Source organism: Nomascus leucogenys, chromosome 2 (genome assembly GCF_006542625.1).
Source record: "Nomascus leucogenys isolate Asia chromosome 2, Asia_NLE_v1, whole genome shotgun sequence".
Lineage (NCBI taxonomy): Eukaryota > Metazoa > Chordata > Mammalia > Primates > Hylobatidae > Nomascus > Nomascus leucogenys.
The window spans coordinates 148103938-148118828 of record NC_044382.1 but is presented as its reverse complement, the minus strand read 5'-3'; the positions used below and the strand labels follow the sequence as shown (position 1 = coordinate 148118828).

The window sequence follows — 14891 nt, the reverse complement described above, 5'->3', positions numbered from 1 at the left end:
AAGCATCAGGCTTACTGCTGGTTTGTTTTTCCCCACCACAGCCATTTGCTTCTCACAGTTACACCCATTTTCCCATCAGTTGTAAATTCACTCATTGAGAAGTTGTGACTCCACTAACCACCTGCCTTCCCAACCCAGCACTCTCCTCTCCTTTAAAAAGCCATATTACATCATTGGTATGTATTAACATCTTAAGATGCAGAGGTGTAAAGCCCTCGCCAGCCGCACATGTTATCATGAACTAGGTAGATTTGCCCCAAGGGAGATGGCTGCATTTGAGATTTTCTGTAACACCCTAATGCTGAGCCCATTAAAGCTCAGCTTGCTACTCCAGAACACTGGGTAACCCAGAGACATTTCGCCATCAACCTAACTTTTGTCTGCCTCTTTCAGGCAGCAATTGACCTCTTGCCTGTGGAGAGCTGTGGACCAAGGGCCATTCCAGCAGCCTCCCAGCCAGTTCAGTAGGGCCATGAGGGATTAGTGGGGCCAGAGCCTCCCAGCAGCTGGCAGAGCCAGGGGCAAGTGAGAACCTGCCCCTGCAGCAGGGTTCTGGTCTCTCTGATGGGCTTTTTAAAACAAAGAGGCCCCAAGATTGCTAACTCCATCCCAGTAACTCTAGTAACAAAACAAGCTGTCACCATTAATTAGAAATTGTCTTAATGAACAGATCCCATCACTCAGCCATTTTCTTGTGGACTGCGGCAGGCAGCCGGTGGTAAAGTACATTTAACTGAGCAGGCTGCCTGTGGGTAGGGCTTCTCTTTGGACCCTTATGGAATCATTTGCCTTTGAGTTAAAATCTTTTTCAGAATCTCATGAATAGTTTCTTACATTTCCAGCTCATCTTCCATGGACATCAATTACCTGGATCATTAGAGGCAAAATCTTTTTGGCCAGAAAAGAAATCCTGTTCACTGTACAGGTCGTGCAACAGAAGGCTTAACTGATCAAGGTTTTCATTGCTTTTATTCAATGAGGTTTGGAACATGAGAGGCCAAAAACGAGCACATTTTGGGGAATCCTCTGTAAAGAATATAAGTTAAGAAAGTTGTCCAAGATGAAAATAATAGGAAATTACGCCAACTCATGCCAGTTGGGTCTTCAGAAATGTCCTTGATGGCAGGCTTGAAGAAAAGATGTCACAGATTAGCGTCTTCCCAGAGTGTGAATAGGGAACATTCTCCTACATGCAAACACACATGTGCACACACACAATACCGTTACACACATACCCCAGCTTCTATGAATAAAACTTGCTGTTGCTGACTCTCTTCTCTCTTAACCTGAAATAAAACAGATTTCACCATCAGCACTGGGGCATGAGAAATGGGCTACGTGCTGAACTCTGTAACATTTCTCTTTCCATACATTTGCCAGTCATTCAGAGCTGGATGGTATAGGGCTGAGTGTCAGAGAGGCAGACTCCAAGTTCCTGGTAAGACATTGGGACTCAGAGAGGTTAAATCTCCTCAATGGTAAAATAGAGTAAGAGCTACTCTGCAGGCTGACAGGAAGATTAAATGAGAATAATGTGAGTAAGGCAGGCAGCACAGTTTCTCATTGGTGGCTACTATTAGGATTTTTGTCTGGATGATTCTTTCTTAGGACATTTAGACACATTATGAAACACTTGGCAACCGCGGCCGCCCCGCACCCCATTACATGCCTGTAGCACAACCAGAAGCATCCCTGTTGGGGGATCTTGACCCAATCTAGAGCCACTGGACTAGCCCATTCTTGGGAACACAATAAGGACTCCTTAAAAGCCAGTGGTCATCACTCATTTTCACCATTTATTGAAGTGTCCTTCTAGAGGAAACAGTTCTACTTAGGGGAAGTGGCAATCGCCTAAGGTATTACTGTAGGTTAATTTCTAGAACAAAGAGAACTAGAGTCAAGGGTGCCAAAGGATTTTTTTTTTTTTTTTCTGACGGAGTCTCCCTCTGTTGCCCAGGCTGGAGTGCAATGGTGTGATCTCGGCTCACTGCAACCTCTGCCTCCCAGATTCAAACGATTCTCCTGCCTCAGCCTCCCAAGTAGCTGGGATTACAGGCCCCCACCATCATGCCCGGCTAATTTTTGTATTTTTAGTAGAGACAGGGTTTCTCCATGTTGGGCACACTGGTCTTGAACTCCTGACCTCAGGTGATCCAACTGCCTCAGCCTCCCAAAGTGCAGGGATTACAGGCATGAACCACCATGCCTGGCCTGTGAGCCACCATGCCCAGCCAAGGATTTCTGAAGAAAGCAACTCAGAAGGCTTTCCAGAAGCCTGGCCCCTGGTGCCCAATATCACTGTGCCTAGAGACCCCCCCAAAAGTTTGCAGGTGGAGGGGCTCACCTACCTCTTGTTGCATTTCTCTTGGTACAGCTGAAGCTGGTTCTCATTAACATTGAACTCTTTAATCAGGGCATCCCGGTTGGCATTGCGCAAGTTCTGGTGTGTGTCATACAGAAAGAGCTGGTTGTTCAGTTCTTCTTGCCGCCTCCTCAGCTGGCGACAGGAGGAGTAAAGTTCCTCTTCGCTCTCCTGGAGGATGCAGGGGAGAGAACAACCATGTGGTGACTACACCTTCCAAACCAAAATGTGAACGTGGCATCTCACAAGCATGCCAGAAGGGAGCATGGAGCAGAAGTTTTGCAACTTGGATTAGCCCAGAAGAGCCAGGGCCTATTTTAACCAAAGATAAAACAATTATTTATTGTGTGGGAAGCAAGCAGTTTAAAAAGTGCTTGGTCTTTACACTGTTGCTTTATTGCAAAACACTGAAATAATGACTGCATTGCCTGTAGATCCTATTTCTTAATCTAACCCAGTTTTCCCTTGGTCTACATGTCACCTTCTGGCCTTTATCTGACTGCAACTGTGTCTAGGCAGCTGCATGCTTACAGTGGAACCCAGCAGAGGAGAAAAAACAGCATGACGAGGGCAAAAAGGCAGGCAGGAGGCAGATAATTTAAAATCTTTTAAGGGCCTTAAAAGGCAAGGTAACAAGCTGCAAAGTGGATGAACCTTGAAAACATTATGCTAAGTGAAAGAGCCCAACTCTAAAAGATCGCATATCGCACGATGCCATTTATATGAAGTGTCCAGAACTAGCAAAGTCATAGAGACAAAGTAGATTAAAGGTCACCGGGGTCTGGGGGATGGAGTGAGTGGCAGCAGCTAATGAGCATGAGATTTCTTTTTGGGTGTTGGAAATGTTCTAAAATTGATTGTGGCCATGACTGTACAACACGTAATAGGCTATAAACCATTGAATTGTACACTTTAAATGAGTGATTATATGATATGTGGGTATATGAAGTATCTCTCAAAGCTGTTATCCCAAAAAAGCCAAGGTATCATAAATTACATCTTGCAGAGATGGGCATGTGCCTCACCTGTAGCTAGTAATGATTTCTACTTCCCCCACCAGTACCACCTCCAGGCACATGACCAAAGCAAGGCCAACTAGACGCATCCGTGGGACTTTCGTTGGTGCTCTTGGTAGAGTTTCTTTCCTTGGGATCAGCTGAAGTAGTGAGTGTGGTCCTGTCATGGCCATGTTGCTATTGTGTCAAGAAGTTGGGAATGTGCCAGAAAAAGAGGAAAACAGCCACTGAGTGGGCACAGCGATTCAGCCATGACTGAAACAAGATGTACCCCTAAACTTTTCAGTTGCAGGAACCGAAATAGTCCATTATGCTAGGGGAGAAAAAAAGATAAAAGCCGCTCAGGGTAGGGAGTTTGGGTTTCAGTGCAGGGGGAGGATGAGGATGTTTTACCTCATCTGTTTCAGAGGATCACTGACTACTCTGTGAAGCTTGGCTTTGCAGGAGGTGAAGTCAACTGGCCTTTCGCGATGGAGTTCAAGTGAAAGTCTCCTGTTCAAGTGAAAGACACCTCCTGTGTCTAGGTGCACAAACAAGATCCTTTGTCATTTACTTTTAGAAAAACATGGACTCAGACCATACTCTGAAAGATTTTTTTCCTCCTTTAATGACCTAACAAAACAGTCCCCAGGGTAACAGCTGGAACTGTGACTTTGGAGAATGGGGAGAGACGATGGTTTCCAGCTGTTTGCAAAGGTTGAAGAGTAAGCAGAGGTAAAATAGGCTGTCCTTGGTGATTAAGTGAATGTATCAAGTGAGGCATTGGGAAGAGTCAGTAATGACTTCACTTGGTAATGACTTTCCTCCCTATTAAGAATAAAGCATATTAAAAAGTCAAGAAACAATAGATGCTGGTGAGGCTATGGAGAAACAGGAACACTTTTACACTGTTGGTGGGAATGAAAATTAGTTCAACCATTGTGGAAGACAGTACGGTGGTTCCTCAAGGATCTAGAACCAGCAATACCATTTGATCCAGCAATCCCATTACTGGGTATGTACCCAAAGGAATATAAATCATTCTACTATAAAGACCCATGCACATGTAAGTTTACTGCAGCACCACGTACAACAGCAAAGACATGGAACCAACCCAAATGCCCATCAGTGATAGACTAGATAAAGAAAATGTGGTACATATACACCATGGAATACTCTCCAGCCACAAAAACCAATGAGATAATGTCCTTTGCAGGGACATGGATGAAGCTGGAAGCCATCATCCTTAGCAAACTAACACAGAAATGGAAAACCAAATACCACATGTTCTCACTCATAAGTGGGAGTTGAACAATGAGGACACAGGGAGGGGAACAACACACACCAGGGCTAGTTAGGGGGTGGGGAATGCATGTGGGACTTAAAACCTAGATGACAGGTTGATGAGTACAGCAAACCACCATGGCACACAGATACCTATGTAATAAACCTACCCGTTCTGCACTTGTATGCTGGAACTTAAAGTAAAATTTTACAGAATAAAGTTCAGAGAAAAGTTAAAAAAAGAAAAAAGAATAAAATCGCCGGGCACAGTGCCTCAGGCCTGTAATCCCCAGCACTTTGGGAGGCTGAGGTGGGAGGATTGCTTGACCAGGAGTTCAAGACCAGCCTGGGCAACATAGCGGGACCCTGTTACTATAAAAAAATAAAAGAAATTAGTCAGGCATGGTGGCATACCCTGTACTTGCAGCTATTGAGGAGGCTCAGAGGGTAAGATCACAAGAGCCCAGGAGGTTAAGGCTGCAGTGAGCCACGATCATGCCACTGTACTCCAGCCTGGGCAAGACAATGAGACCCTGTCTCAAAAAATAAAGCAAAATGAAAACCCCATTGAAGTCTTAATACTATACCATGAAAGGTCTCTCTTTCCCTTGTCTGCACCTAGAAGAAAATGGCTTCTGTTGTTTTATTCTATATAATGAGTATTTGTTATTCGGGTGCAAGTTCAAAATTCACCTTTTCTATGAATGCTTCTATAACTGCAGACCTTTATCGCCTTTTCTGAGTGCCAAAATATTTGCAGCTACATACTGTACTCCTGGGTACACTGTTTATATATGAGATATAATGCACATTCAGAAAAGAACATAAAAGATAGAAACAGTTTAGTGAATAACTCTACAGCAAATGAACCAGCCCTCTTGACTTGAGGAACCACCACTCTAGTCAAGAGAAAGCATTTTGTGATATTTATTTCCTGCATTTCTTTTGAGTCTGAGTTTTCACTTAAAAATGTAGTTTGTTTTATTAGAAAATAAAGAAAGCCTTTGGTAATAAGTTTTACCTGGCCTGAGACAAAATCTTTATGGCATTCTCTGCCTTTAGTTTTTTTTTTTCACCGTTTGTTGGGGGGAAAAAAATACACAGAAAATAAAGTTTTTCCCCCAGGAACACCTTTTAAATTGTTTTATGTTGGAAGTTTAAGCTTACAAAAAAGGTACAGTAATAGTACAGTGTTCTCACACACCCCAACCACCTGGACTCCACAGTGTTAACATCTCGCACAACCACAGTACAAGTATCAAAACTAAGAAATTAATATCGGTGCAATACTAAAACTACAGATCTTACTCATATTTCACTGGGTTTTCTACCGACTTCCTTTTCCTGTTCCCACATCCAATCCGGGATCCCACAGAACCTTTAGTCATTGTGCTGCCTTAGTCTCCTACAATCTGTAAGGTTTCCTCATTCCTCCCTCAGGACCCTTTGGAAGAGTACTAGTCAGTTATTTTGTATGAATGTCCAGCACCTTTTGTCTGGTGTCTTCTTATAATTTGTTTGAGGCGATGCAGTTTTGGCAAGAATGTCACAGAAGCAATGTGCCCTTCTCAGCATCTCACATCAGGAAGTATGTGATTTCAACGTGCCTTATTCCGGGTGGTTGGTAACGTTGATCATCTGATTAAGGTGGTGCCTGCAAGGTCTGTCTGCTGTAAAGCTGCTATTTTTTTCTTTCTAATTGATAAATTTCTTGGGGGAAGACACTTTTGGGACAATGGAAATATATTTCTCCTCCAGCTTTCATTTAGCATTCATCAGTAGGGTTTACTGCAGCAGTTAGTACTATGCTGTTTCAATAGTGATTTTCTAGTTCCCTCATTCCTTCTACATTTATTAATCAGAATTCATTTGTAAGGAAGAGCTATCTCTTCTCTCTTATGTATTCATTCATTCACAGACATGTGGCTATTTCATTCTGTGTGCTAGAATCTGATATTATCATTAGTTTGCTATGCAAATTGTTCCAGCTGTGGCCATTGGGAGCTCTCCCTGGTTGGTTCCTAGGCCCCTTTGATGTGGTTCCACCATTTTTTTAGCACTTCTTTATTTACTGAAATGTTAAGATGCTCCAGGTCCTTTTTATATTTTATTTATCCCAAGTAAGTCTGGAAATCAACCACTTGTCTAAGGAGCCCTGATTTCTTTTTATTGGAATATGATATTTAGCAATATCTGGAATTGAGAAACCAATGACCGGGGTGTCATAAGTTCTAGGCACTCAGCAGAGTGAGCTAGGATATGTATGTATTTGTAGTAACATGTAAACACACACATTTATTCATGTATCTATGTGTGAATATATAAATATATATGTAACTTGAGTTTATGTTGATACCTCCAATTCCAATCAAACATTAATTTTGGAAGGGTTGGTATAAATTTCTACTTGTTCACATGGTGTTTTGTTTTTTAATAAGATTCTGTTTTTTCTTATATAAGTTCTGTACCTTTATTTAAATTACTCCTAAATGTGTTACGGTTTTTGTCAATATCACAAACGGGATTTCCCATTTGTCCCTTCCTTCCACACCACATTTCTGTTTGTTAGGACAGCCTTGTACAGTTTAAATTTGTATAGACTAGAGATCACTCAACCTTTTTTCTACAATTAAACTGATTATTTCATTTGGCTGTTTACATTTATGGCACCTACTAGTTTATGCTTTTTTCATATTTAATTTGTTGTTAACTCTGCCAGTGTTAAACCATCCTTGCATTCCAGAATAAATGCTTACTTGTAATATATTGCTCTTCTAGTAAACAGCTGGACATTTGCTATTTTTTGAAGTTTAACATCTATATTCACACATGACATTGATCTACGGCTGAATGAGGTTAGGGGAAAGCTAGGAGTACTATCTTTCTCCAGTTTTGATATGAAAGTTGTATAGCTTCAAGACAGAGGAAGGATTTCCATTGTTCTTCTTTCTTTGGTGGAGTAAAGTTGGAAATACATTACTTAAATGAAGACAAAACTAAGCTATAAAACCATCTAGATCCTAAACCTGTTTTATCTAATAGGTGTTTTAACTCTTCTACTGCTTTTCAGAACAATTTTAGCCTATTTACATTCTTTAAGGTAACATCCATTTGCTCTAGTTTATTATTTGGGGTTCAGTCTCCTTTCCAGTATTTACTCTTACATGTTTTTCCTCTTTGTTCTTTTATTAAGTAGGCAAGGAGTTTAACTGGTTGTTTGAGGGCTGGACACAGTGGCTGACATGTGTAATTCCAGCACTTGGGGAGGCTAAGGCAGGAGGATCTGAGAGCAGCCTAGGCAGCAAAGCAGGGCGCTGTCTCCACACACACACAAAAAATTTTTAAATTAGCCAGGCATAGTGGCATATGCCTGTAGTCCCAGCTACTCAGGAAGATCACTTGAGCCTAGGAGGTCAAGGCTGCAGTGAGCCATGATCACACCAATGTACTCCAGCCTGGGTGACAGAAAAAAACACTGTCTCAAAACAAAAGATTTGGCCTTTTTGATAAACCAGAATGTTTATTCTTTCTATCCTTATTTTATTCCTTTGTTATATTTTATTGGTGTTTTAAAAGTTCTGAAGATGAATACTTAGCAGTACATATGTCTTCAGTCTTTGTGAAGTTTTAAGGCAAGCACTTTCCCCTTCTAAATGCAACTATGGCATAAATGTTTTACTTTCTAAGTAATTTACTTGTTTTAGTATATTTAGAACATTATTATCTTCAAATTATGAGCAATTTTCCCATCTTTTTGTATCTTTTGAATCTTGTCAAGTTATAGCCAATGACTTATGAAATCATTATTTTTAAAAAATGTATTAAAGTTTTCTAACAATGCAATCAAATTTATAAAGTTTGAGACAGAAGAAAATAGTGTATATTATCCATTTGTAGGACACAAAGTTGTGTATTTCTTAAGGCAAATTATTTTGATATTATGTCTTTGCTAATTTCTTATATACAACTTTCCAAATTCTGAAAGATTTTTTCTTTATACAGTTGTCTTTGTATTTGTAGGAACTTTTGTCTTATATGCTTAAGTACTATGCTATTTGCTAATGACTTTTATATCCCTTTAGAAAACAAGCATTTTATCACATATTGTTCATCTTAATACACTGTAGTACTTCTGATCGTAAATTCTAGTTTGATGTTAACTTTTCCTTCCCAATTTTCCCAGTAACTCTTCCATGTATTCCTATTTGTTTTACTTACCTTGCCTTTAGGCCTATTCTTGTAAACATTGCAGTTAGATTTCTTTTCTAATAGGAGGATTCAGCCCATTCACCAAATTAAATATAAGTTCTTATCCATTTCACTTCAATTACTACACATTTTACTTTGCTTTAATTTCTTCTGATTCTTTACCTTATTTTTACTCTCTTGGTCAAGTTTATGTTGATCTCCTTTTTTCCTTATTTCTTCTCTGCTTTTCAGTTCTGACAGTGGTTACCCTCAGTTTAACAATGCTAACTAAAGTCACAGTTTCCTTTAACATCAAATGTAGCATTAAATCTCCCTCTGTAGTATAGTTTATTTACTGACTGATTCCTCAGTCATCAAAGTTGAAATACCCTTTAGGATACCTTTATTTTACCTTTCCATGCTTGTGCTTTGTTGATACTTGATTATTTTTTAGCTTTTGATTGGCATTTTTTATTGTGGTATATTTCTTCTGATTCAAAAATCCTTATTTGATATTTACCATGACAAAATTTTTATCACACTGTCACCATCCTGTAAGATGTAATTGTACTGCAAAATTAATTATTCACTGGTTTCTCTCTCTTCACCTCCCTATCTAAAAGTTTCTTTTCTGACTAAAATATCATTGATTCAGGGGCTGCCTCAAGATTTCCCTTGAGTAGGATACATGATATATCTAAAATATTGCGTATCTTGAAATTCCTTGACATGTTGGAGGCTGGACACTCAATTATTCTGTCTTCCTAGTCCACATTCTACCCATTTTGGGAGTCTTTTAGTTTCAGCACCAAAAAGGACAAGTCTGATATTAGACTTATTCAGTTTCCTTTATACACAACTAGTGTGTTGCAAGTCCAGGTTTTTTAATTTATCCTTGGAACTTAACATTTCTGCTAAAATATTACTGAGGGTATGGATGTGTTTTCTATTCATCCCACCTGCAACCAAGTGGGCCCTCACAAGCAGCAGATCAGAGAAACACTTCCCGTATTTGCTATTTCATTAATAGCTCTCCACCGTCTGTTTCACTTTGTCCTTTGGGACATGCTTTGATATTAGGTCCTTGGCATCTGTCCTCCCAGCCCACCTTTTCCTTTCTTTCCATCTCATGGTGGAGTTGCCCTCGATTGTGAGACATTTCCTTCACATTATCTTTGGTGTCACTAATGCAGATCTCTTTATATACCGAATTTTTTAATGCAACAAATCAGGTCTTTTCTTGGAATTCCGGAAAGCTTTTTCCAGTGCTCTACTTGGATGTCTTTGAAAGATCCTATGAGTATGTGTCTCATCATCTGAGGCTTACAATGGCTCAGTTTCACCTGCCAGCCACCTGTTCCAGGTGTGTATCTTAGTCTGTCTTCCTCTTTTTCCACTGCATGCTCATGGTTTTGTCTATTCAGCAGTCATGTCAAACTCTTGGGTCATGGATGTTAAACACAGCAGTTTTTGCTCTTTGGAGCCAGCATTAGGCAAACTGACCAACTTTAGCTGATGAGGCATAAGGAGGGCCTTTGTGTCCCTCCGGGTCTCCCCAAGTGTAAGGAAATCTTTCCCAACCTCAAAAACCAGGACCAGCTCAGTGCCAGAGTGCAGCTGCCAGTCCTGGACCTCCAGGATTCTAAAATGTGCACTCTTCTACAAAGGGATTCACGCATCTGCTCTAGGATGAGCCTTAATCTAGTGCACAGCATCCTGGGTTTTCTTTCACCCTAAAGAAGGGCCTCTCTACCCCTTGCACGTTAGCTCCTACCCAGCACAAAACAGAACCCAGTCCACCCAGGATCAGTACTAAACAGGTCCTGGGGCAGCCATTTTTCTCAAATGTGCCCTCCAGAAATGGCCAGTTTGCCCATGGAAGATGATGACTATTTAAGCTTTCCTATTTTCCCCAGTCCCATTCTTCCGGATCTCACCATGTTAAATCATTCCCATGGAGGCCTATTCCAGTTAATGGCAAGATTGGATATAATACATCAATTTAAGAGAAACTATTTACTTGCAGAGAACAATTTGACATGCAGGTAAAAATACATGGTCCTTTTTTCTTTGATTTATTATTCCACTGCTAAGTATCTAGCCTTGGGAAATAATTTTTAATCAGAAAATGTTACATGAAGACCTATATTATTTATAAAGTAAAAAACTGCCAACAGGTTAACTCTCCATTAGTAGGAGAATAAGTGAATTAGGGACCCATACCTGATGAAACAGGCATCAATGGCTTTGAAAATCATTTAAAGTCGTCTGTGAAGTAGAAAAGGGCACCTGTACGAATCTGACTGTGGAAATATCATATACAAAAAATCATAAGGCAATGGAAATCTACCAAGATGGTAACGGTCATTAGATACAGGCTATTTGGGGGACTCTTTCCAACTCCCCCACCTTTCTTTCCTTACTTCTTAAATAAAATACAGTAGGCAATAAAATGGTGCTAAAAATACTCCTTATAAACCAAACACACTGCTAACAAAGGACTGCGACTTGATAAAGTAATTGTGACATATAAATGGCTTCTTCAGAAGGTGTTTAACGTGCTTATTGACAGTTTTCTGGGGCTGTAAACTCTTTCTCAGCAAATGTTTTATGAGTAAACTCCATCTTAGCCCTTACTGGATCAATCATTTGCTCAGAAAAGTCTGTCTTGAGGCTGTTTACCAGAGTTTCTCCCTGGCTTCCAGAGGATATGGTGATAAATAAAAGGTATGACCGTGGGCATTAAGGAGAAAGCCCAGGTCTACCGAATGCAATTCAGCTCGGCTTCCAAGAGTGACTCCTCATCCCAGCGTGGACAGAAATGCCGAGCTGCACCTGTGAGTGGCACAGAACCAGGTGACAGATGTGGAATTAAATGAAATCTCAAGACCTAGCAGCTGAACTAAAGAAAACTTTCAGAAAGCAGATTCCTGAGCGTCGACTTTCCATTTAGAACCCCACACAACGCCCCTGACTCCCTACAGTGGCAGCCCCGGCATTAAGCTTCCCTCATCAAGGAAGCCAAATCTGCATCAACACAATTTTCTTTTAAATATACTAATTTTCTCTGCTGCTGGTGATACCTAATCACTTAAATTATTTATGATGTTTCCAGTTGTTTACAACAGCCTTGCAGAGCAGCGGGCCTAGGCAGATGCTGCGCTACCACCATCTAAAACCATTTTTACCACTTGACATTTCTGCGAAATGTCTGCGGAGGGGTTTTATGTATAGAGAGAAGCAGCACTGGTTCCCTTTCCCCAGGCAATAGATGCACAAATCCCAGATCTTCAGTGAGCCGGGGAGAGATAAGCTTAACTAAGCAAAGGGTCTTCATGCTCACTGGTTTAAGGCTTCCGCTAAAGCCCAGGTTTTAAAGTTTTACCATTCACCTAAATTAACTGATGTCACTAATTCTGTATCTGAGTATTGATCCTAAGGAAAGAGTTCTGGCATAAAGGAGGAAAAGGGTACTCACCTAAAGCTGTGCATGATCGCCTTATTTGTAAATGGATTCCATCTAAATGCTCAGCATGGGGTGTGATTAATTTATGGTCATTCTACTTGATTGGAGGCTATCACACTTTTTGATAGGATTCCTAAAGACCCACTGGCAACAAAAAGCATCCAGAAAGGATGAGGCTATCTAGGAAGGCATCATCTGGCCTGGCTCTTGCTGAAGTGAAACTATGAGGAACTTACAAATACCGGCACCCTTTCCTACACTGCCTACGCAGAGTCACACAGGATTCTCCAGGAAAGGAGGATGCTGGGAGGGAAAACCTAGGACACTCTGGGGAATTAGCAAAAAGGAATTCTTGTATGATGTCTCATGCTTGGGCTAGATAATTCTCAATAGGCTTAAGTCCATCTGCCAATTGTATTCATAGGCCGTTTCTATCCTCACCAGCAGGCATAGCTCAGGGAACCCTTACTGGTGTTTCTCCACTCACCAGTACTGGCCGCATCTCACAGAAAACCAGGAGGGAAGCCAGTTCTATGTCCTCGCTGTACCCATTCTTCAGAGGAACGGACCTGAATCCTGAAGCAGAACAAGGAGGAAAATGCAAAGGCAGGTAATTAATGTCAGACCTTAGATTTTTTTGGAGGCTACCTCGGGATCATACGCCTAGTTCAAAGAGTAGAGAAGTCAGTGCCCCATGCTGGGGGCTGACTTTGTGGAAGCCAGAGGTCCTATCCTGATGGTTAGGCACAGAGGCCAGCAGCCATGACTGACTGGTCCATACAGGGAAGCAAGGTTAAAAATATCTACCATCTAGAAATAAAAATGATTCACTCAAAAGAAATTAAAACCCACAGAACATTCCACATTGAGTGTAGTGATTGCAGCTGTGGTTCAATTCCTTAAATACTCCTGAGACCAAAAGAGTAGTGAATCCTCATCCATTTCCTCCACTCACAGCCTTACAAAGCACAGGACCAGAGAGTGTGTTTTATCTTTAAAGATTTCCAATGGGAGGAAATCTTTCTGTCCCTTAGTAGTTCATAGCAGTATTGATCTTCCTACTCCTAAAGACATTCCCTGTTTACAATTAGGACCTGTGTTTCACAGTCATTTCAATGTTTCTTTTTATTTGGGGCTGAAGGGGGGCAAGTTGGAGCCAAATCTCTCCCACCCTCATTCAGTAATGTTTAAGGCAACATCTCAAAGGTTGGTTTGCTGGCTTGTTTTAATTTAGTATAAAAGAACACAGGGCTAAAACAGAACTGTCACTCCCACCCAATCCTCCTCTCTGTCCTAAAAGGAACCATTGTTAACAGCATCTTTCCCAAGATTGCCTATGCGTATGTTTGAGTTGCTTTTAATCACAAATGATAGTGCCTTACCAGTTAGCATTGTATCTCAGAGATGGCTTCTGTGGTCCTAGTTTGTCTTGAAAACATTTATATCATATCTACTGATTCTCCAAGACAAGTAATGCCCAAAATAGGACACTCCCACTGTTTCCTCTGTGCCTTCCACCACTCAGATTTTGGGCTTATTTCTCTTGCAACATTTTATACTCTCAGTTGATTTATCACCTTCAAACAATATCCACTGAATCTCTCACTTTCCACTGCTTATGAAGAGGAAGGTCGCATTCTTACACAAACCTGTTCCTTTTCTCTCCCCAGTTTCTCCTTTTACACCCCTAAGGTGTATTACCATTTCTGTATGGACATGGTATATAATATTTGCATTCCATTTTGTAACCATAATTCTCCCACAAAGGGAGGCTTATGTTTTTCTGGCATTTTAATATAAAATTCTTAAACATACAGCAACACTGAAAAAAAATTACAAGGAATACTTGTATTTACCCACCACCTAGATTGTATGAAACTTTTACTCTACAGTTGTCCCTTGATATCTATGGGGGACTCATTCAGGACTTCCCCAGATACCAAAATCATTAAATGACATAGTTGGCCAAGTATGGTGGCTCATGCCTGCAATCCTAGCACTTGGGGAGGGCAAGGCAGGAGGATCACTTGAAGCCAGGAGTTCAAGACTAGCCTAGGCAACACAGCAAGACCCCATCTCTACAAAAAACACAATAAAATGAAAAATTTAGCTGGGCACGGTGATGCACACCTGTAGTCCCAGCTACTAGGGAGACTGAGGCAGGAGGATTGCTTGAGCCCAGGAGTCTGAGGCTGCCGTGAGCTACCAGGAGTCTGAGGGTGCCGTGAGCTATGATCACACAATACTGACAATACTGAATTTCAGCCTCAGTGACAGAGGGAAGACCCTGTCTCCAAATAATTAATTAATTCAGTGGTGTAGTATTTGCATATAACCTATGCACATCCTCCCATATCCTTTAAATTATCTCTAGATGACTTTAATACCCAAGACAATATAAATACAGTGTAAATAATTGTTATACTGTAAAGTCTGTATATGTTCTATACATAATGTTTTCAAAAGTATTTTCAACCCAAGCTTGGTTGGTTGAGTCCACAGATCCAGAGGGCCGACTGTACTTGTTTTGTCATGTATTTATCCACCCGTCAATCCATCTTATTTATGTATGCAATTCAAAGTGTGACAAAGACAT

At 40.8% G+C, this 14891-nt stretch overlaps 1 protein-coding gene across 1 annotated transcript in view; it reads right to left on the bottom strand.

Moving 5' to 3' along the window:
• Positions 1 to 950: 950 nt before the first annotated feature.
• The window catches only part of PLCG2 (phospholipase C gamma 2), a 169901-nt gene continuing 155960 nt past the window's right edge, over positions 951 to 14891 (bottom strand). The window contains exons 30-32 of the mRNA XM_030819355.1: positions 12783 to 12871; positions 2349 to 2533; positions 951 to 1286 (exon numbers count right to left, since the gene is read on the bottom strand). Coding sequence (XP_030675215.1) covers positions 1244 to 1286; positions 2349 to 2533; positions 12783 to 12871 — 317 coding nt within the window. The 3' untranslated portion in view covers positions 951 to 1243. The remainder of the gene's footprint in view (positions 1287 to 2348; positions 2534 to 12782; positions 12872 to 14891) is intronic.